The sequence below is a fragment of the Rattus rattus genome, chromosome 2 (genome assembly GCF_011064425.1).
Source record: "Rattus rattus isolate New Zealand chromosome 2, Rrattus_CSIRO_v1, whole genome shotgun sequence".
NCBI lineage: Eukaryota > Metazoa > Chordata > Mammalia > Rodentia > Muridae > Rattus > Rattus rattus.
This window is the reverse complement of record NC_046155.1, coordinates 28919418-28942651: the sequence shown is the minus strand read 5'-3', so window position 1 is coordinate 28942651 and position 23234 is coordinate 28919418. Positions and strand designations below refer to the sequence as shown.

The window sequence follows — 23234 nt, the reverse complement described above, 5'->3', positions numbered from 1 at the left end:
TATGTATATTAGTACACCATTGCTGTTTTCAGACACACCAGAAGAGGGCTTCTTCAGATCCCATTACAGATGATTGTGAGCCACCATGTGGTTGCTGGGAATTGAACTCAGGACCTCTGGAAGAACAATCAGTGATCTTAACCGCTGAGCCATCTCTCCAGCTCCAGATTTAACTTTTCTCATAAAGCAAAAGAATCAAACCATGTCACACATCATATAGCTTATAAGCTTTGTATAGATGCATGCAAAATATTCTCTCTCTCTCTCTCTCTCTCTCTCTCTCTCTCTCTCAATACACATGCACACACACACTCTCTCACACACACAAAATGTGAATATTTTTGTTGAGAGAGAAGCCCAGAATTCATACTGACTAAAAGAGTACAAGATTCAATTTAAGAATCTTTGATAGGGAGAAAATTCTAAGTTATAACTGCAGTGCTTAAAGGGAGGGGCCAGGCAGAACGTTGGTGGCTTTGGTGTCCTCAAATGCATTGGTGCCAGCTGAATTGCTCCAGGACATGATGTGGGGAAACATGAGTCCGGTGTTTGCAGATTTGATTTTTTTTAATGCTAGAAATATGGCTGTTTATAAGAACTCTCCCAAACTTTAAACACTTTCAATAATTTGAATAAGCAAACATTATAGGAGACAAATGATGATACTTCTGTTCTCCCACCCTCCCAACCTCTAGTTCTCAGGCTACTAGATTTAAAAGCAACTGATACCTTTAAACATAATTAAACCCATAAATAAAAGTAATTAAATATTCTCTATAGGTTTCTAATAAACCAAGAACCCCAAGACCACTTAAGAAAAATGGTCCCGGGCTGGAGAGATGGCTCAGTGGTTAAGAGCACTGGTTGCTCTTCCACAGGTCCTGAGTTCAATTCCCAGCAACCACATGGTGGCTCCCAACCATTCGTAATGGGATCTGATGCCTTCTTCTGGTGTGTCTGAAGACAGCTACAGTGTACTTATATATAAGAAATAAATCTTTAAAAAAAAAAGAAAAAGAAAAATGGTCCTGTGGGGCTATGGTCTGACTGGATTTTGAGAATAGGCAAATGTGACAGCTTTTCAGAAAATGATGAAGACAGCAAATCCCGACACCCCCACGGCCATACCAGTGCAGAAGAGGGTTCTGGAAGGAGGACATGTCGAGACGCCTAATTGAAGAGTTACATAAAACCTTCCCCTTTCAAGCCCATGACACTAGAGAGAAACTTCATGCCACGTTTTACCAAGTGCCAGAATTAAGTCGGTGTACAAAGCCCAGAATGCACACAGCTGCCTACCAATTCCACATACATGGCATTTAAAAACACCGGTTAATCTCCACATAAGAATGCTCGTGGCTGTGTGAAGGAACTCTGCAACATAATGATTTGAAAGCAAAAGAACATTTCCAAATCCAACCGCATTGTAAGTGCAGACTTTAAAGTACTAGTCTTCTGACTAGGATGCAAACCCCACTGAAAGCTTGCCCCTAGCTCTTGGCAGCTGACACCATGGCCTGTCTGTAGCTAACGCTGAGCTCGGCGGAGGAGTGGAAGTGGGCGAGGAGCCAGGAGGAGAGGCGCCCTCAGGGTAGCTGCACAGAGGTTAATAGGCAAAAGAGCTAGAGCTGGGACCCAAAGGAGCCAGCAACTGAAAATATGATCAAAATTGACATCTGCATTTTTCCTGAGGTCACAAGCTGACATTTCCATGGGCAAATACGCATCCCCCCTCCCTTCTGTGCCCTAGATAGAGTTTTATTCATAATACGTCTAAAAACAGCATCTTGCTCACAAGGCCTCACACGTTGGACGAATGTAGGTTTGAGCTGTGGTCAACAGTGCCAGAGGGACACAGTAAAGCAACGGCACTTTGAGAATCCCACCACATTTCAAGTCAAGGAAATGCGCTTTGCAAATGAGGGCTCCGTGCATGTGTGTGTGTGTGCGCACGCATGCCTATATGATGCATTTAATGCATTTTGATTTTTCCATCATTAGTAACGAACAAGCCAGGTTCTCGCGCACTCCTTAAATGATCAGAGAACACAAGGTACCTGTGATCATGCTGGATATAATCAGTGGCAGAATGACGAGCTTCAGCATCCGCATCAGAATTTCTCCAGGAAACGCAAAGTAGAATTTATCCAGATTCGAGAGCTCACTGTGTCCTCGAACCAAGACTCCTACCACGATGCCTAAGAAAAAGGGGAAAGAAAGGGGAAACGTTTTCAGTTCTCTTGCATATCATCTGATGGAAAAGTACTGCAGGGCACAAATTTCAAAGGCAAGAAAAGCTGCTTAGACGATCTCTCTCAAACTATAAAGTTTAGAATCCAAAAGGTAAGGAGTAGGAAGCATACATTGAAAAATATAAAAAACAATATTCTTCACACGGAGGATTTTGTTTTCATTTCCTTCTCAGTTCGCTCTAGTAGAACGACCCATCATCAAAGACCACCATGGAAAGGAGAAGATTCACCATCATCAAACCTCTTGCCCTCCTTGCCTCTGTTTTCTCTCCCTCTGTAGGGCAGAACAGCAAGTATAGGTATGGTGCGTGCTCAGTTAGTCTGGGAGTCACGCATGCTCAGTAAGTCTGGGTGTTGCGCATGCTCAGTAAATGCACTAAAAACTAAGCCACATCCGCAGTTCCCACACGCATAATCTTTTGCAAACCACCATAATTCTTTTTACAGGTCACCTTATATTTTATCCATAGGAGAGAACCTATACATGTTTTATAATTCGTGTATATTTGCATTTTTCTCAAACATGATTTTTATAAAAAAAAAAAGTTGGGGGGCTGGAGAGATGGTTCAGTGGTTAAGAACATTTGCTGTTCTTGCAGAGGACCCAGGCTCTGTTCTCAGCGCCCACCTGTAACTCAGTTTTGAGGGAACTGATTTCATCTCACCTCCTCAGGCATCTGCGTGCACATGGTGTGTACACACACACACACACTCACTCACACACACACACACACACAAACACGTAAATAAATCTTTTAAAAGATAAATTTTAAGGGAAACATCTCTGTTATGCAGCTTTTATCATTTTAATGGGAAAAATAGCTTTTGCTTGGTTTTTAGACAAAGTCTCTCTGCGGATTCCAGCTGGTTTCGACCTTGCCTTCTTCCTGCCTTAGTGCTGAGACTATAATCGTATACCCTTATAGCTAACAAATCCACTATTACCTTGACAGGTACCATGTTTTAGAGCACTGATGTTGTCTAAGGCTTTTAATTAATCTAGTTATTTCTAAGAAAGGACATGCTTAAATCTATCAAATCAAGAGTACATTCTAAAAGAATTGTATTTTTATTTTTAATTATTGTGTGTATATCTGCTCGTGTGTGTGTGTGTGTGTGTGTGTGTGTGTGTGTGTAGAGGGTTGTTGCACACATGAGTGCAGTGTCTGTTGAAGCCAGAAGAGGGCGCCAGATCTCCAACAGCTAGAGTTACGGGCTGTCATGAGCTGCCCAATGGAGGTGCTAAGAGTTGAACTCAGGTCCTCCGGAAAGCAACAAATGCCCTTAACTTCTGGGCCATCTCCCTAGCCTTAAGAGTTCTTTTATGGAGCTTCTGGTCCTGATTTCCTTATATTCTGAGTGTTGTAATTATGTAAACACAAGGACATGGGCATTAGTAAGAAATCTTCAGGTCCCCCAGGTTAAATGTGGAATCTCTTTGGGTTCAATCAGTTTGCTAAAACAGATCACAAAACTGAACCAAACATCAAGGATATTCCAAAGCATGAGGATGAATGGCCAGGGGATTTGATACACAATCTCATAAATGGGAGAAGAGTACAGAACTTCCTTGCCCTGTGGCATACTATTTTCCCTAAACACAATTTGTTTATTTATCTGGAAGTGTTTAGAGCCTAGGTCTTTCATTTGAGCTTCATCGTACAGATATGGTTGACTACATTATTGACTATTGGTTTAATCAACCCATTCCCCTCTGTTGGATTGAATGCCTTGAACCACAAGGTTGGTTGGTTCCCCTGGCAACTAACTGCATCCTCTGGCTAAGAAGGCCCATCAGTGACCTCATTAGTCCAAGGGTCTTGTGTGTGTCCAGCAGCCCTGGGCCCCTACCTTGGGTGCTAAAGTTTCAGTAACCTACATGAAACTCGGCCTCAAAATATTGCCTGGAAAAATCCAGAAATAAATCCTAAGTTAGTTATAAATAACTTTAATGAAGGAAAAGAAACAAGCGATGTCATAGATTCTTTGAAATCTTGCCTTACGCTGTCACTGAGAACACCATCCGCTGTACGAAGGCCCAATTTAACACTGACTTTGATTGCTAGGACTCATAAAACATTAAGATCTTCATATTTTCTTGTTCCAAATACTTCAAATAACATCTAACTGCTCTGCCTTTCTCTTCCCTCAACACGCACCTATTTTAAAATCAAGAGATTAGTGAGCTGGGCAACTCTCATCTCTTCCTGTGTCAGCTTGAAAACTGGCTTTAGTTGGAGATCACAGGGAGACTTGAGGAGGCAGTCACTGAATATGCAAATTCCGAGACTCAGGGAAACTCGGAGTCATTTGGCCCAGTTAGCCACCACAGGGCAATGGAAAGAGAATTATAAGGAACAAGCTTCATTCAAATGCAAGTGTCCGTTCTTCAGCCTCTTCTAGTCCACATCGCTGAACACCATAAGGTGTGTTTTGAAGACCTGTAACCTTAGCTGTACTTTATTCCTCTGCATATTCTGCCTCGGCACACATTTCCCAAATTCTAGCTAAAGTTGCTGGCAACTAATGGCTGGGCAGGAAGATGGAGGCAGGACTTTAGGATTCATAAATAAGGGGACCGAGAAAGAAACAGGAACATCATGCTGAAAAAGGAAAAAGCAGCAGGCTTGAGAGACTACAGAAGATAGAAAAGCAATCACATACAAGCCAGGGAAGAAAGGCCGAAGGGCCCTCCCCCCAACCCCTGATTGGGTCTAGGGAAACAAAGATAAAACACAGTTTTTATTAAGTAGTGACTCAGAAGTATTGGAGGGGAAGTGTTAACAATGTAGAGGTTTGAGAGTGGCCCAGCCATTAAACTTATTAAGATATATTAAATATAAGACTACAAGCGTGTGTGTCTTTCATTCGAGAACTCAGAACATTGGGGCGGGTAGCTAGGAAACTCTCATTGCTGCTGGATGACTTGAGAGGTCTTAATCGTTTAATGCTGCATAAAACAGAAGAACTGTATCCTCAATCCAATGTAGTTCATATGTTAGAGCAGTGTTAGAGACTCAAGAATAGTTAAGACACTAAATATTCAAAAATATGTTACATAACTTTAAAAGGCATGGCGTCCTCATTTCTGGCTTGGTTGACTTGCCTGTGTTCACCTGTTTTGTAGAGACCTTCAAGTTGCTTCAGGTAAATTTTGGGCTTTTATGGAGAAGGAATCTCGGTATATAAAAAACACCGAAGACCAATAACAACAGCAACCACAAAGGTGCTCCACTGAGGGGCAGCAGACCATACCTGCTCAACTCTCTCATTTACCTTAGCCATGAGAACTGTGCCTGAAAGCATCTCCACCCCAGGTGAGCTGTAGGCTGGCTAGGGAAACTGCATTCTCCTTATGGGTTTTTATGGAAGAAACAGAAGAGCCGAAAGTAACGTCAAGTAATGCACGAGGAGGAGTAATAGCGCTTTATATATTTGGCAAATAGGATCTCTATTAAGCTTGTTTGAAGTCGAATGCCATAGTACCCCAAAATCTCTCCCTTCATCGCCAAGAACAGAAATGTCAACCAGGTTTTGAGGAAGCAGTCAGAAGTTTATGGCTGGCACCCTGGCCTCTTGACCTAAAAGGGGCTGGAGAGTAACCTCAGCTAAGGAGTACAGCTTGAAAGTAGGTGTGTTTTACTTTTGGTGTCCGGCAAATTTGGAAACATCAGATTCAGGACGATGGCAGCAACTCAAGTGCTTCACAAGGCCTACACTAACTACAGATGCCTGTTCACGTCAACGGTGTCTGCTGTAAAGAAAACTCAGCGACTCCTGAGACAACGGAATCCTGGGAACCCACAAAGTACAAGGCCAGGGTGTGAGTGCATAAGAGGAAAGGCATGTTCTGAACTCATGTCCATCACTAATGAATGGAAAGTTCCAGACTCACACATCGGAATGAAATGCTTGCCTCTTCCTTTGTTTACAGAGCAATCTGGAAAACGTTCTGGTCAGAGCTGGCTCTGGGTTGCTAACGAGCAGTAGTTTTCAATGAAGTGTTGCCTTTCTTGTTTGTGATATTTAGTAGCTTGTTTCTTATGTTTCTTTTTTTGTTACTGTTTCCATGCCAACAAGCATCTTCATCTGGTGTCAGGAACCTTGGGCTGGGTGAGGGTACACACATCTCCAAAGCCAGAGGGTGCAGTGAAGAGCTTCCAACCTGGAGGCGTGCAGCAAAACTCATTTGACAGAGACATTTTCTCCAACAAGGGGGGAAGATCAATGACCTCTTTAACGAGAGAGACTTCAGCCAGGACAACAGAAACCCTCAGGGATATGATAGTTAACTACATACACACTGCTCCAGAAATAGACTCAGACATCATTCTGGAGTTTCCTTCCCAAACATCTGCAAGGCGACCCCTAAGTAGCCCCAGAGGTAAATAAATTAGAAAGAAAACTGGTAGGAGTTGAAGGAGCTCAGATTCTAGTTCCACCACCTGTGAACTTTAACGTCTCGAATTTAGCTGCATCCTTAGGCTGGTGCAAAAATTTAGATTAGCTGACTGCAAAGAGCCCTTTTATTGCCCGGGAGGCGGGGGTCTCTCCTGAGCCTTGATTTCCTTGCTTTAAAATAGGATCATCGAATGCCAGCTCTAAGAAACCTTCCCGTCCTTCCTTCCCACGCTGTCTCCAGCTCTTATGCTAACACACACACACACACACACACACACACACACAACACACACACACACACACACACACGCGCAAAGACCTCAGCTCAGGATTCTTAAATTCGAAGACTCTAGTTTGAAAGAGAAGATACGGGGAATGTTGCCACTTCATGATTCATTTTCTGGACTAATGATGAGAAAAAGGAGAGAGAGAGAGAGAGAGAGAGAGAGAGAGAGAGAGAGAGAGAGAGAGAGAGAGAAAAAAACAACAAACAAAAAAAACGGGGTAAGGGGTTGCCGGTAGCAACAGCTCAGCCTATCGTTTCCTCCGTTTCCAATCACAGAGACTTAGCTCTCCACAGTTACACATGCATGCCCATACCTGCAATGCTTGGTAATCATTCATACAACTGTTTTGATAATAGTTCACTAGTATATAGATTAATTTGAGCTGGAAATAAACATTACTGACAAAGGAAAATGATCATCACCAGAATAACTGGGCCATATCGCCACACTGGGAATTACTATAATGTGTCTGTTTGTCCTTCCAGAGCTATTCTGAGAGGAACATTAGTGACAAGTATAGAAGGACCTTTCATCATAGCAAGGTAATGAACACACAATATCTTGCAATACAAGGCGTACAGGGCCAGTTCTCTGTCTCGCCTTATACCACAGTGTATCTACGTCTTTTCCTTAGCTTTTTGTGCTCTTAAAGATCTGAGTGCTCACAGTATTACGAGCTCCTCACAGAAATTCTGGCTTAGAAATCAGATGTATGGGTTCGTAAAGCTTATTTATTTATTTATTTATTTATTTATTTATGTATCTTTCAAATTCTTAAGAACAAAGCCGTTGTTCTATCAATATTGATAAAGATACACTAGAAATAAAGCAAGTCCAAAAAATCGGCACACAAGCTCCCCAGCTCAAATATACAAAACAGATTGTCCTTATTTTCCCATCTACCGCTGCGGCAGCTCCCCACACACTCTATGTCTGTCACCCAGTCAAACACCTCAATTGAATTCCCTCTTACATGTCATTTCTTGTCATTTTTTGGCTATATAATTAGAGGATATTTTAAGGGTGTGAGCAGGTGTGTATGGATGTTTGTATAGAGGGTACATGTGTCTACGTAGGTGTGCCTGTGGGCAGGCGCACATGTATGTGTGAGTGTACATGTATATACACATGCATATGAAGGCCAGAAGTCGGCCCCCGGAATCAATTCTCTGTACTGTCCAGCATCCAGTAAACGCAGTCTGATTCCAGGAGAAGGTTGATTTCGGTAAAAAGCTAATAGTTTTTTCTGCAGTAGAGGCTTGAAGTCTGTAAACTTGTAGAGTAAGAATTGGCTTCCCTCTGACACCAGAGGGTTTATCTTAAGGTCTTCCTGATAAGGAAGGAGATTCTGGACCACACGTCACTGCTTCCTCACTATGAATACAATGAGACCAAACCCCTCACACTTCTACCTCAGCTACAAACCCTTTGACCACTGACCTCTGCTCTACCGTGGACTGTATCTTCAATTCCTAAGTTAAAGCAAACTTTTCTCCCTTGCGTCCTTTTGTCAGGCATTTTGCCATTATGAGAAAGGTAACCCACATAAGAGTTTTAATGATTCAGTTATCCAGACTTCTGATTGTTTTCAACATTCCATTGCCTATCAGATCAGATCAGATATTACTATTTTTCATCCTATGCACTTTGAGAGCAAGAGAAGTGGACCCTCTTCCTTGCAATGCTCACTTTTCTTTTTTCCCCCTTCCCCAAATTTCCTTCTACCAGCCCAAATAAAAATACTGTGCTTAAGAATTCCTGGAAAGAAACAGTCTACAAATACAATTAATTGATTAACCCTTCAGTGATGTGGACAGATGGCATTAGTGAGGAGAAAGACCACTAACCAAATCATCATGGCCAGATTAATTAAAGCAAGCAATTAATTAAAGTAAGCTTTTTAAATTCACGTGCATGGGTTCTCCCTCCCTAAAAGCAGGGTTCAAGAGATCAGGATTGGATGTGAGAAAGACAAAGCTTTTATAGCTTAGGGTAGAGGGTTTCCAAATCGGAGATTTGGTGGGCAAAACAGGCAGGGTTATGGGAGCAGAACATAAGCATAGCAAGTTAGTTATAAGGACCTCCTGAAACAAAATTGCAAGGTGGTCATAACAGGTAGTCATAGCAACAGGTAGTCATAGCAACAGGTGGTCATAAAAACATTTGGAAACAAAGACACGGACGCCATTTCTGGAAGAGGCAGTACAGAACCATTTGTGCTTATGGTTATAGGTGGGGTATAGTCCAATCCTTGAGAAACAGTAAACAGGAATGAACCTAGTTTGTTTTTTATTTTTTTTACTACAAAGCAGCCTTTAAGCCTAAGATGAAAGTAGGCTGGTTCATCATTTGGACTGTTGCAGGTCAAAATATTTTGATTTATTAGCATTTGACACTCCTCTTCAAAAGCCTGATTCTACACTTTCTGCTGTGACCTAGCCAAGCCTGTAGTTTAGGTTTTGACTGCCTGATGAGAAAGACACCAAGACAAGAAACACTTGTTCCCCTAGACCTCAAAAGGTGAAGGAAACATCACACAACACGGAAATCCAACAAACCCACCCCATTCCTGAATCAAAGGAACTTTATTGGCTAGCCCGGGGAAGACACAGGAGGGACTGGTCACCAGGGTCACATGGGAAGGACCCCAGTGTCTTCAGAACCTTCACATTTCTATGACCTTGCAGAATAATTCCAGAGGGCCAGTGGGAGAAGGAGGTCTCAGGGTGAAAACTGAGAAAGTCGATCCCAAAAGCATCACATAAGCCTGACCAAAGATACACATGCCCTGGCTAGCTTAGCCAGGAGACTTTCCATAAATAGAGTGTACGGAGATAGGAGGGAAGGTGGAGGGAGAAAGGGGTGTGGTGAGGGGGGAGGGGTGGACAGAGGATGGTTTCCATAAAAGAGGTGTTGGGCATACTGAGAACTGCTGAAAGTCCTTTGTCCACATTCCAGAACCAGATGCTCCTTCATGCCCCACCCCCACCTCCCTCTTAATGACTCAGCACTAATGACCCTGCCACCACCAATCAATGAGACACTGTTACCACGATTGCCATAGTTCCCTATGTGCATGCGCACCGTCATGGCTTAGCCTACCGCTCCATTCTTGTTCATAAGCAGCCATTTTCTATCCTCCCTCCCCAATAAATCTCTTGTGTGATGTCTGCTGTGTGGTGTGATTTTTGTGGTATTCTTTGACCGCCTTCCACCCCACCCTAGATCTCTGAGATATCACAAGACCCTTTCAGGAGGAGACTAACTACCCCCAGTGATCCAGTTGGCTCTGTGTATGCTAATGATGGGCTTCCAACTTGTTTTCCAGTTCCCTCTAACAGGGAAACATTTACTACCTCCAAACTGGTCTAGCCTGTGCACTTAGCAAGTGCTGGGCAATGACATTTTTAAAAATCGCGAATAGCCTGCTTTAGTTTAAGTGTAAAATCACCTGAAAAAAAATCTGATAAAGATGATAATTTACAGTGAGAAGTTCTAAAAAAAAAAAAAAAACTACAGTGATTAAAATGAGATGCTAAAATAATTAATTTAAAAATTAGAGTTTATATCAAAACTAATAATTCTAAAACGAGCTCCTACTCACTTCTTCCTTTGGCCTCCCTTCTTAACTCCCACCTCTCAAGCTCACATTAACCAGTCTTTATTCCTCCTGTCTTAAAGCCAGGAATCAGGTTAGGCTGTGCCCCTCCGGCATTCCTAAGGATCTGTGTGGAAATCCTCCTCCAGCTTCGTTCCTGAGTCTTTCTGTTTGCCATGCCTGTTAAACACCGGTCCTGTATCCTTTGCCTCTGTGTTTCTGACCAAAAACTCACTAAATATTCTGAGTGCCGCAGACACAGAGTAGTCACTTCTTAGACCTGTCAACATTCTGCTCATATGGCTTTTCTGGGGAACCCAAAAGTCATCATAAACCTGATCACCCACATACCTGTGCTGTTCCTTACCTTCTAGAAAACAGCCTGAGGCACAATAGAAAACTACTTTCCCCTCAGCTACTGAGGTGGAGAGGAGACAGACAGACACACACACACACACTTCTATGATAATTGTTTTCATATGTTGCTTGTGTCAAACTAAGTTTTTAAAACAAACAGACCACTTCAGTTCTCCTTAAAAAATTAATTTGTATTATATGCTAAAATCTTTTGGCTTGTCCAATTAAAATTCACAGGCAGATTTACCAATCTAAGTAGTGTAATGATACATTCAAAAGCCTAATATTATAAACCAGGCACTCTACCGCGCCTTCAGGGGCTTGACATTCAAGCCAAGGTGTGGTTGCTATGAATTACAAGTTGGGTATTTTTCCTATGTGACACACGCACCATTTAAATGTCACTCCCAACATCATGCATCATGGTCTTCTTTCTCTTATTCTCTCTGTCCCTAATCTGTCTGTCTGTTCTCTCTCTCTCTCTCTCTCTCTCTCTCTCTCTCTCTCTCTCTCTCTCTCTCTCTCTCTCTCTCTCGTCTATACTCTGAGGTGGCCTTTCAACCCCCTCCCCCATTAAACCTCTTATATGAGATCAGTTGCATGGTCTGATCTCTTAGCAACACATGACTACCTTCTCTGATTAATCCTAACATACTCTAAACACCTTAGGACCTATTAAAATATCGTTGGGTATTTTAAATGTTTCCTAAAAATATGAAACGCTAATCATAAAGTTACATACACATATCTTAATAAGGATTTAAATATGGTGCACGTCATAATTTGTATCTTATATAATTGTAGGTTGATGTCAAGGCGATACTTGATTGGACAGGAGAGAATGGGGCGGGGACAAAGGTTTTGTAAGGCAGGGAAAGAGGAAGAAGGAGAGGGATCAAGATGGAGTCTACGGAGGATGGTTCAGATTTAGGTGAACTAGATTGATTTTATCTTGTCTAGGTGGGTGGTTTATATCTTTATCAATTGGCAGTGAATTATTGTGTGGAAGAATTGTGGCTTGAGAGTTTAACATGTAAATCTAATCGCTAAATTACAAGTTTTTGGAACTTTGGTTTCTCCCGGCTAAAGAGGACAGTGTGTGAAAGAAATGGCTGAGAGGCAGTCGGAGCGTGAGGATCCGTTTCTGTTGCCTGCCGGGAGTGAGAATGGGCAGGGCCGGCAGAATGAGATGTGTGTGTGTGTGCGTGTGTGTGTGTGTGTGTGTGTGTGTGCGCGTGTGTGCGCGCGCGCCAGCCAGGCGTGGGCCTGGGGGACCTCTAAGAGAGGGCAGCTAAAAGGGAGACACCCGGGAGTGGGCGGCTGGAGGACCACGCGGCAGAGTAGCAGTTGGAGCGAGCACTTCCGGCTCTCGGGAACTGATAGAAAACGCCCCTTTTAAATTTTTACCGCAACATACAATGGTTCACATAAAAATCATAATTTTTCAAAATATTCGTAATGGAAAACAAGTATGTTTTATTTCTCAATTTATATTTATAAATTAATGGATACATGTTACTTAAGACCTTTTGTTAAAGGCCTTTTCAAGAAGCAGATTATAGGAAATTTAATCCCAGTAAATAATAACATTTAAAATATTGGCTTATAAACTCTATCTTGTTTATGATCACATATGTGATTATGATTTTGTTGTTTTTCCATAATGCATTTAATGTCATTTTCGTTTATAAATAAATGTTTTTGTAAACTTGAGTTGTTAACTTGACACAGTTTCCTTTTGTCTCTGTGTCCAAATCCTGACCTCTTCACCTTATAAGCTGTGTTATATCCCACTGCCTGTCCCTCAGTCTGTAACAATAAACTTTAGAAAGTCATTGGTAGCAAAAAAACAAGACCATCTGTAATGAATGAAAATTAATGTAACCGATTCAAAAGTGCCCAGCTCATGTACGAAGCAGAGGTAACTGATAGCAGCTTTTGTGAGCTATGCCTGCCCCTGAGATGTTTTTCTCATGAGATCTTCAAACACAGGTGTCAAGGGCAACAGAACTAGGGCTGAGAAAAGTTAAAGGTATTTCCCGTGTGTCAAAATTGGCCAGGTCCTTCCCTAAATCTATTCCAATTAACTGAGCTGAGAAACATTTTCTTTGAGCCCTTATGTTTCAAAAAAAAAAAAAAAATCCAGAATTGAAATTAGGGCACATAAAAGATCAATGGAGTTCACTGAACGTGACATCAGTCTCCATACCACTGGCTGACCCTGAAACAAGATTCTCAGGGTCAGAAGAAGAGTCACACGATGTGGGTTTTTTTTGTTTTGTTTTGTTTTGTTTGGTGTCTTCTGAAATATTTTTCTTTGTGGTTCAATGACCTAACTAAACCCCGTCACCATTTACTACGTTCAGGGATCCGTTTCAGGCCCAGGCATGGGTATAAAGATGTAAACATGGATGACTCACACCCCTTCCTCCATCACGCTCCAGTCCGTGAGGACCAATCACAGACGTAGATCAGCAGAGTGGGGTTCTTAAGGAGCTATGCACAAGCCTGAGAGGACCAAGGTTACTTTTACTCACCCAGCAATTGGAAGAGCCTACAGTCAGGATGAAGATCTCCTCAAGGGCATACCAGCCCGAATCCACACAAGTTACGGCAAATGAAGAGGATTCAGAAGGATTGATTGGACCATGGGAAGCACATAGGAGGAAGGAAGATGGAGCGTCAGTCTATGCACAGGCATGAAGACTTGAGTTCAGATCTTAGTGCCACATAAAAAGGTGGGTGTGGCCATCTGAGCCTGCAATGTCCGTCCAGTGGTCCATCTGCCTCGTTTCAGATTCACTGAGAGACCTTGTTTCAAAGGAATATGGTGGAAAGTGAGAAAGCCAAACACCTGAGGTCCTCCTCAGTCTCTGTCGGATAACATCGTCATCGTCATCGTTATCATCATCAACACACACACACACACACATACACACACACACACACACACACACACACACACACCACATCACAAAACGTCTATTGCTCATGCATATACATCCCCTGGGGATCTTGTCAAAAGGCAGGTACAGATTTGACAGGATCAAGGCAGGAGTAGCAGAGATGTGGAGGAGTAGCAGAGTAGCCTATCAGGAACACACAGAGGGACATCCTTGCCACTACGGCTTCAGACAAGAGGACAGTGAATATGGCACGCAAACAAGTTGGTTAGTCCCTCTGTGAAGGTCCTGAATAAGGGACTATCTTTGCCCATTCCTCCCCCACCCTCACCTTCCTTCATGATATGCAGTCTGTGGGGCTCTAGGCTTCTCCTTGTGACAGTGTTGACATGACAGTGGAACGCAGATGAAGGAAACGTCGATTATGGTTAGCCACCTCAATGCTTCTGGTCCTACCTCCCACAGCCAAGTTCGTCTGGACAAGAACTGTCCTATACACATTCTTCCTGCAATTCCGAAGTGGGAACGATGACTCCCTCCTACCGTTGCCAAAAAGTATGATCTACTATGTGAATCCTGCTTGACTTACAGCAACCATCCTGAGTTGTAACCACTGAAGTGGAAATTTCTCCTTTCTTGGAGACAGAGTTGTGTCATGTTCTATTTTTCTGGAAGCCGTCTTGTGAGAAGATGCTTTTGCTGATTTAAGCAGGCACGAGGGATGATGTTTTGATGAGAGCAGACATTCGGTGTTTTTTCTGGAAGCAGCCTGGGAAAAGGGCATGTGACGTTTTGCTAGAGCGAACACTTAATGATGTTTGGGAAGGACATAAATATAACCCAAAAGACAGTGGACGATGCTGGATGGTACTGAATGGCCTTGCCATTCTTTGCTGGCCATTGCTTGTCATAATTTCATAGAAAGAAACACACCGAAGAACTTCTGGTGGTATTCCAGAGGCTTCTCGCTGCTTCCACACTTCCATGAGCTCCGCACATGGCAGAGCCTCAAGGTTCCTTCTGGGTTGAGCCACTGTTGCTGGTTCGAGATTGGCCTTTGCAAGTGGATCACGCTGCCTCTGCTGGTTCGTGTGAACTGAACTGCTCACAACGCAGATTGGATTGGCTCCAAGGAACTATTTCTACACAGGTCCACATCCTCCTTGGCTCAATTAACCTTTCCTTTCCACTACCTCTGGTGGGTGGTGAGCTGGAAGGGAGGTTGAAGCATTTAAGAACCCACTTACTAAACGTAGGTTTTGAAAGAAATCTAAGCCTACGCTACCATGATGTCCCTGAGTCATCCTGGTTAGTTTTTCTTTCAGAGTTCTCCACACCGCAAATAACAAAGCCATTGGTGTGATATGTGGTGTATATGTAATATGCCAGACTCTGGAGTTACAGTACCAGGAATGGGTCTGACTTCCCCGACAGTAGTTTAAGACAATTCCCGTTCACTCAGCTCAGATGAGGCTTTACAACTCAAGTCCCAGGGATCTCCTCCTCTGGTGCCCATGACTAAGTTTCTCTCAGTGAGTCTCCAGCAAATTGCAAAGTGCAACGGGTCTTTTCATTTGCTCTCACCACTCCTGTGGCTGGATCTCACACTAGGGCCAGGCTTTGCCAGACTTGGAACCTACAAGCCTCTGCCATGACATGTATGTTCAGAATAGATACCACCTTCCACCATAGGAGAGGCTGCAGCCTCCCTCAAGGCGGTGGGGAGAAGGTGCAAGATTACCACAGTGAAGCCTTCTACAAATGCAGATCTTCCTTCTTGCCCAATTCCTATTTCAAGCATGAATTCTATTGGTTTTCCAAAAAAACCTCACAGGTAAAGACACAGTAGCACTTGGCTTTACATGGTGGGAAAATAGTAACATTCTGAATAGTTTTACATTTTTAATTGATTCAACAAAGACAGATATGAGAATCATGTACCTGATAAGGGATTAGCAGTGGGAAAAATATCCAAATTTTTTTAAAAATCTTTTAAATCAAAAATAAAAAGACAACCTCATTTCTCTGGGGCCTGCAGCAGCTGCTCCAGTCACGAGGGATGGGCAGCAGAGGGCTCTGGAGTATTCAGGACGAGTTTGGCATTTAGCTCCTCAGTCCCATTCTTTCCCTCAGTAGACAGGACAGCCAGTGATAAAATTTAAATTGGCAATGGAATACAAGGACCACCTGGTGGATGGCTACATGAACGTGCAGCGTGCAAATACCAAAGAATACATAGATGGGGCACTGTCTGGACATCGGAGTAGAGTTTTAGTAAGGTATAATAATGTTTTATGCCGGAGACATTGCAGAAGACCAGGAAATGAGAGAATAGCACCACATATCGAGGTTTTTAAAGATATGTTTATAGAAAGCTGGGTGTGGTGGCACATGCTTTTAATCCCAGCACTTGGGAAGTAGGGGTGGGTGAATCTCTGAGTTCAAGGCCAGCCTGGTCTACAAATGGAGTTCCAGGAAAGCCTGGCTATAAAGAAACACCCACACCCACACACCCACACACCCACATACCCCAACACACCCCCCCCCCCCACACACACACACACACACACACACACACACACACACACACACACACACAAATACACACAAACATACATACATACACAAATAAAGATGTGTTTTTCTTGAAGAAGATAATCCACTTTCAAATAGGAAAAGATTGTGAACTTCTCCATATAACATACATAATGACCAATAGGTACATGAAATGAAATGATTAATTATGAGTAAATCAAAATCACAAGGTACGGTTTCATGCTCATTACGTTGGTCATAAGAACACAACGACAAACCCAAAGTTAGTAAACGTGTAATGATGTGGGAAAGTACTGTGGGTAGGAATGCAGAGCGGTGCAGAGCCTGTGGAACACTGGCAGTCCTTCCCAGAAGTTCATCATAGTTACCCACCAACCTGCCCGGTCCACTCCTAGGCGTATAAGATACCCCAGAAAACAAAGGACATGTCCACACAGAATCCCACGGCAAATGTTCACAGCAGTACTAGTAATAATAGCTGGAAAGTGAAAGTAATTTAAATGTCCACCAGCTTCTAAAAGTAAGACGTATCTGCACAGGGGAATGCTATTCAGTATAAGAAGCTATAACGCATTGACAGTCACGCACTCCAGCCTGGCTGAATCCTGAGAGCCTTACATAAAGAAAGAAGGCAAACACACAACACTATCCCTATGTGACTTTATCAACGTAAAATGCCCAGAATAGACAAACTACAGAGACAGACGGTATAATGCTCATTGCCAAGAGGGCTGGCACTGACAACAGACACAGGTTTCCTTTTGAGAGCATGACAGGAAATAAGAAATTAGATAATAGTGGTGGTGGTGGTATTAAATAAACTATATACATAAAAAATCTATTGTATACGTAAGTGGTAAGTTATGTGAATTACATTCAATTAAAAGGACACACACACACAGATAAATGAAGCAAATTGATTAAAATGGGAAAAAGCAAAGCAGACACTAAGGTTGAGTGGGATCCATTTACATTTTGATTGCTTAACAATCCTTCCTGGGGTGGGAGGAAACGGCATAAGGAAACTTGTTTATTCTTCTCCTCGTCATATTAACAGCACAATGATTGCCAAAGCTGTGGCATTTTGTTCCACTTGGTAGGATGTATGAGAGCTTATCAGATCTCAAAGCCTCACCATCTGGAAATAATAGTTTGAAGCCCCGACTGAAGCCAGACGTGTTTATTAACAGCTTAAAGGAGACGCATCTTTTAAAGAAAAGTCGTGGTTACAGATGGTGGTTCACCTCCTGCCAGCGTGGTGTTAGAGACTCATTTTCCCCTGATAGAGTAGGAAAGTGAGGCAAGGCAACCAGCAGACGTCCACGATTGTTGTAAACAGAACGTTAACTGCAAGGCACCGGAATAAAAGAAAAAACAATGAAAACAAATGACCTAAAAAACAAAAAAACAAAACAAAAAAAACTTGCCATTAATGAAAGAATGGCCTACCCGCCTGCTTCTTGCAACCTTTTCTGCCCCCCTTGGCTAGATCCGGGTTCTGAGAGAAGGTGTCTGGGAGCAGCAAAAACAAACGGCTTGAATTCAAATCACCGGTCCAAAATGGCAGCCCATGTTCTGCTGAGTGGCTTTCTAGACTGCCCTTGTTCTGTTGTTCTGTGTTCTGCTCTCCTCTAGACAGCTTTTTCTTGCTATTCTAAAACCTCTCTGATTGAGATGGCTAGCTTTCTGCTCTCTCTGCTGGCAAAAATTCTAAAAGCTCTCTGGATAGTTCATGGATTTTCTGACCAAAGTCAGAAAAGCTGCTATAAAAAAAAGTTCATGGCTCTTCCGACCAAGTCTAAACTCTAAAACTCTAAAGCAATTCTCTGATTTTCAATCAAAATCAGAAAACCAAAAAGAAAGAAAAGTTCTAAAAGCTATGTTCATTCTTCAGACGGCCTTCTCTGGATAGTCCAGAGAACACTCTGAAATGGCGGTATCAGCTTGCTAAGTCCTGGGATTTCTGACTAGAAATCCTGTTAGAAAAAAATTCCTAGACGAGCTGTCTTCGCTCTCCAGAGATCTCCAGACAGCTCAGCTCTCGATAGAAAGTAATTCTAAAGAATGCTAGCTCATCTCATGCAGACTGAAAGCCCAGGTTTTTATTCACACATCTATTCAGTTATTTATTCCAGGTTCCCTCTTGACCATCCCACGAATCAACATTCCCGTGACCTTAGCCCCTGACTCTTAGGAAGAAACAGCAAGCACAAGCACAGATGATAAAATCCCCGGTGGGACCCCTCCCTGCAATTCCCATTCCCTCCACGCCTGGAAGTAAATTCTGCTGTCCCAGGCTGACCTTGAACTCAGGAATCTGCCTACATTTGTATCTGCCTGACTCTGTATCTTTCTGACAGGTAGCTCACAGTGTAGCTGCCTCTGTTCTGTGAAGCCCCTTATACAGTTCATATACATCCTTATATTTTTGCATAGTTGAGAAATTATATTTTTTTGAATTCATGTATTTCGAGTTCTTTTCCACCAAAGGTCCCAGTGTTCACCATTTAGCTGAGACATTAGCCACACCATCGCCTCCCAGACTCATGCTGTCTCTGATTATCATGGAGTCATTAACATTAACTGGAAAGACATTCTCTGGAGGAACTTGAAAATATATACATTATTAGACAAACGAGCCTTATGCCCACAGCAGCCATGACACTCATAGAGGCCCATGCCTGCTGCATGGTTCCTACCACATCATTCTGTCCCTTCCAAGGCCATGCCGGACTTTGCACATTTCACTAAACTTCGTGGAGGCTCTAAGAACCTGGTCCCTCCGTGGTTTACAGCCTTAGTGGGTCTGATTTATCTCATTTCATGTGCATGAGTGTTTTCCTTGAACATATGGATGTGCACTCGGTGCCTACAGAAGCCAGAAGAGGGTGTTGGATCCCCAACAATTGAAGTTGTGAGTTGCCACAGTGGTTGTTAGGAACCAAACCTGGATCCCCTGCAAGAGCAGCCCGTGCTACTGAGTCACATCTTCAGTTGCCCTGATTTCTTGCAAAGGGCTTCCAAGAGTTATCGTTTCCTCGAGCAGAATCCTCTCTTTCAGGTTCTAGTAGTGTGACACTAAGCTGCTTAACCTTGGTGAGCTGTAGCATCCTTAACCAGTTAAAGGTGCATCACCACCTGGCTACTGTGAGCGCTAAATGACACATGGAAGGCCAGACTCAGCCCTGCCGCTGGCCCAGAGGAGGGCTCAATCAGTTTTCGCTATGATTGAATAGCGACAGAAAGCAACAGCAACAGCAAAAGTAGACATAGCAGCACTTCCACAACACTGTCTTCCTTGGTGTAAATACAAACAGCTAATGGGGAGAGGATTCCCGAATCTGGGCCTTAATTCCGTTTCTATCACTCCGTTTTGCCGTTAGTCCTTTTGCTTTTGGACGCTTTTGACTGAAAACCTCAACAACGTTATTCAGGAGAGATGAAAACTGAAGAAGAAAATGCACATTAGAAGTGCTTTGCTGTCCCCGTTGTCTTCTATTCGTATCTTAGAACACACAGATCTTTCAGGCTTATTCCTACTTCCCAGAAAACCGTTCAAATTTTAGAGATATTTTGGGTGTAAATTACGGGGCCTGAAGACACATTCCTAGTGAATGGCAGAACAAAATTTTCCATCGAGAGGAGGAAGAAACCCAACATCTGCTCATTTCAGCTCGGCTCACAGCAGCCTTCAGACTAACAGGCTTTCGTGGAAGGAGCAGGTTCAGAGACTAGGGAGGAAGATGCCGAAGACCAAGGCAGGAAGTAAAGCAGGTGAATATGGTACAAGGTAGGCACACGCTCAGGACCAACCTCCACCAAACCTGTATTTCCTCGCTTTGGGTAGAAGGCAAATGGTAGCCTCGCCACAGGTCTTTCCTGTCATATTTATCCTTCTCTTCAGGGAAAGCAGAACCCACGCTGGAAGGGAAACAGAGTGACCCAGCAGCTCCTGATGACTCCTCCATCTGAAAGAAGCCCCTGACGTGACACTGGACAGGGTCGAAGTCTACTCCACCATAGACTCTAAGCAAACAGAGACGTCTGGAGATGGCTGCCACAGAGACAGTGCCCTTGTCACAGCAGAACCTTCCCATTGCTCCAGGAATGACACTTCCTTGGTCTTCTGTCCCAGACCCCAGCCATGAGCCGAGTCTCTTTCTACATATACAGGAGAGCGCGCAAGGCTCTTGGCCCTCTCCTCCAACCTTGGTCCATGGCACTGGGCCCTTTACTCCCTCTGGTCACCGTTTCAGCTACTAGAAACTCTCAACCTCTTTGTGATAGCTGTTATCTAAATTGAAACGTTTCCTCCTAGAAAGAGGAGGGAGATTCGTAAACAACCAGGAAGCTAGCTCGATGGCGATGGTGCATACCTTTAACACCAGCACTTCGGAGGCATAGACAGATTTCTGAATTTGAGGCCAGCCCTGTCTACAGGGGGAGATCCAGGACACCTGGGGCTACACAGAGAAACCCTGACTACAACAACAACAATTAAGTAAGTAAGTTAAAAAAAAAAAAAGTGCTCAGGAAGCTAAAGAAATTTATGAGGCTTGCTAGGCAAGCGCTCTACCACTGAGCTAAATCCCCAACCCCAGAAAAGGAGATTCTTGATACAGCTACCTGCAAGCTGCTCAGGGAACTTAAAAGAGGAGGCTTTTGTTCTCAACAACGGCCTTGTCTGTTTGAATACATCACTCGATGGAACCACATAGACTATAATTCGCTCATTCATTTACTCATTGAAGGACATTGCAGTAGTTCTCGATTTTAAGTAATTAGGAATACTGCCTGTCAATACTCACGTACCGGTTTGGATGTTACTATATGTATTTCTTTCTATAGGGTCTGTAACCAAGAGTAGGATTTGGGGTGCAGTACGTACAAATTTCAGTTTGTAAGAGCTCACTGAAGGGCTTTCAGAGTGGCGCTAGCCACTGCAGTTTTACCTGCCCCTCTCCCTCATCAGCACTTGGTGCTTTGTGTTTCCTATTAGACATTCTAGTGTTTGGTGGGATCTCAAGACTGTAGTTTTTCATTTTCCCGGTGGATCTGATGTTAAACATCTTTTTATGACTTTGCCTTCATTCCGCGCTCTATGGGGATGTTGGGTAACTCGTTTGCTCACTAATACATTTGAAAGCTCTTTATATAGATTCTGGATATAAGTGCCGGTGAATTGGCTAGGTGACCTGACTACTCTGTAGGCTTCCGCTTACTTTTGTGTCTTTCCTCAAGAAAACCTTTTATTTTTTATAAAGCGAAACATCGTTTTTCTCTTAAGAATTATGCTTTGGTGTTTAAGTCTCCTTGCCAAACTGCAGGCTCCGTGTTGTGGTTTGCCCTGGAGTTATCTGTATTTTGATGCTAATTCCACTGCCCCAAGGACAGCTGTCTAGTCACATACCCAGGACTCAGGTGACTTCACCAGAACCTTCTCCCCATTGAATTTGTAAAATACAGGTGAGGGGCAGGTACAGGATAGAAGAAGGCCTGTCATTGGAGGAGAAGGAAGGATGGGCGGGAGAGAAGTTTGAAGGAAGAGGAGGAGACTGGAACGGAGAGAAGAGAGGAGAGGGAGAGAAGAAGGGGGGAGGGGGAGAGGGAAAGGCGTAGCAGGACAATGGCTCCGTATATTTATAGGTTATTAATGTTTTTAAGGGATGGATGGTACTGGGCAATTATATCTTACCAATTGGGTCAAAGATTATTGTGTTGTGTGTTCTTTTGTGTGATGGTTTGAGTGTAGGAAAGTGTGCAGCCGCTGGAGACACTGGGCCGCTGCCGAGGAGTTGGGATGTGTTTCTGCCAAGATATCTAGCAGACATCTTGGGGCAGTGCCAGACCTAGCGGGGTAAAAGACAACCCTACTTTTTTTATTTTTTGTATTTTTACAACAACATCTATGAACATTTTTCTCCTATGTTTTTCCTTACCATTTTATATTTTGTTCTTGTTTTTTTCTATCAGTGATCCATTTGGACTTAGTGGGTTATTGGTTTACTTTATTATTTCAAAATGTAATGTTTGGGTCAGGGCCTTTTTTTTTTTTTTTTTTTTTTTTTTTTTTTTTTGGACCTTTAATGTCCAGGTATTCCACTATCACCTATTGAAAAGAATATTCTTTCTTCTTTGAATACACCTTTGTCAAGTATCGGCTGGGCACATTTCTGAGTTTATTTCTGGAATCACTTTTCTGATTCATTGATCTGTGTCTGGCCTTCGTTATTATTATACTGGTTTAACGAACTGTATTACAATAACAGTATGATTCCCCAATTTTCTTCCTAGTTTTCAAAATTAATTTAGGTCTCACTCCTTTGACTTTGGGATACATGTTAGCTCCAGTTCATCTGATCTGAGAAAATTCCTGGTGATGTTATCATGAACATTGTATTAAACCAGTCATGAAAGAACTGACTCCTCTGTGGAGTCATCCGGCCATGAGCAAGTACAGGTCTCCTGGCAGACTCCTTGACTCCTTTCAACAGTGCTTTGTACTATTCACCCGAGTGGTCCTGATTCCACAGAAGATATCATATTAGTTGCATGGTATTTTTGCATGTGGAATTTCCTAGAGTCAGCTGTGTGTTTAATTGTTTTGCTTTAATTGTTTTAATCTATATATTGAAAACTTTCCGTTTCTAGTTGTATGTTATAATATGTAAATAATGATTTTCTTGGTATAGTGGCCTCACAACCGGCAAACTTGCTAATAATACTTTATAATTTCTTGAGATTTTCTCCAAAGAGAATTGTGCCATTTATGAGTAAGGACTACCTGCCTGCCTGTCTCTGGCTCTATCTGTGTGTCTGTCCCCATCTCGTGTGTGTGTGTGTGTGTGTGTGTGTGTGTGTGTGTGTGTGTCTGTGTGTG

The 23234-nt window shown here is 42.9% G+C and overlaps 1 protein-coding gene across 1 annotated transcript in view; it reads right to left on the bottom strand.

Annotated features, from left to right (window-relative positions):
• Slc1a1 (solute carrier family 1 member 1) overlaps nucleotides 1-23234 on the bottom strand; it is an 80398-nt gene that overhangs the window by 33796 nt on the left and 23368 nt on the right. Inside the window, exon 2 of the mRNA XM_032891770.1 lies at nucleotides 2058-2198. Coding sequence (XP_032747661.1) covers nucleotides 2058-2198 — 141 coding nt within the window. The remainder of the gene's footprint in view (nucleotides 1-2057; nucleotides 2199-23234) is intronic.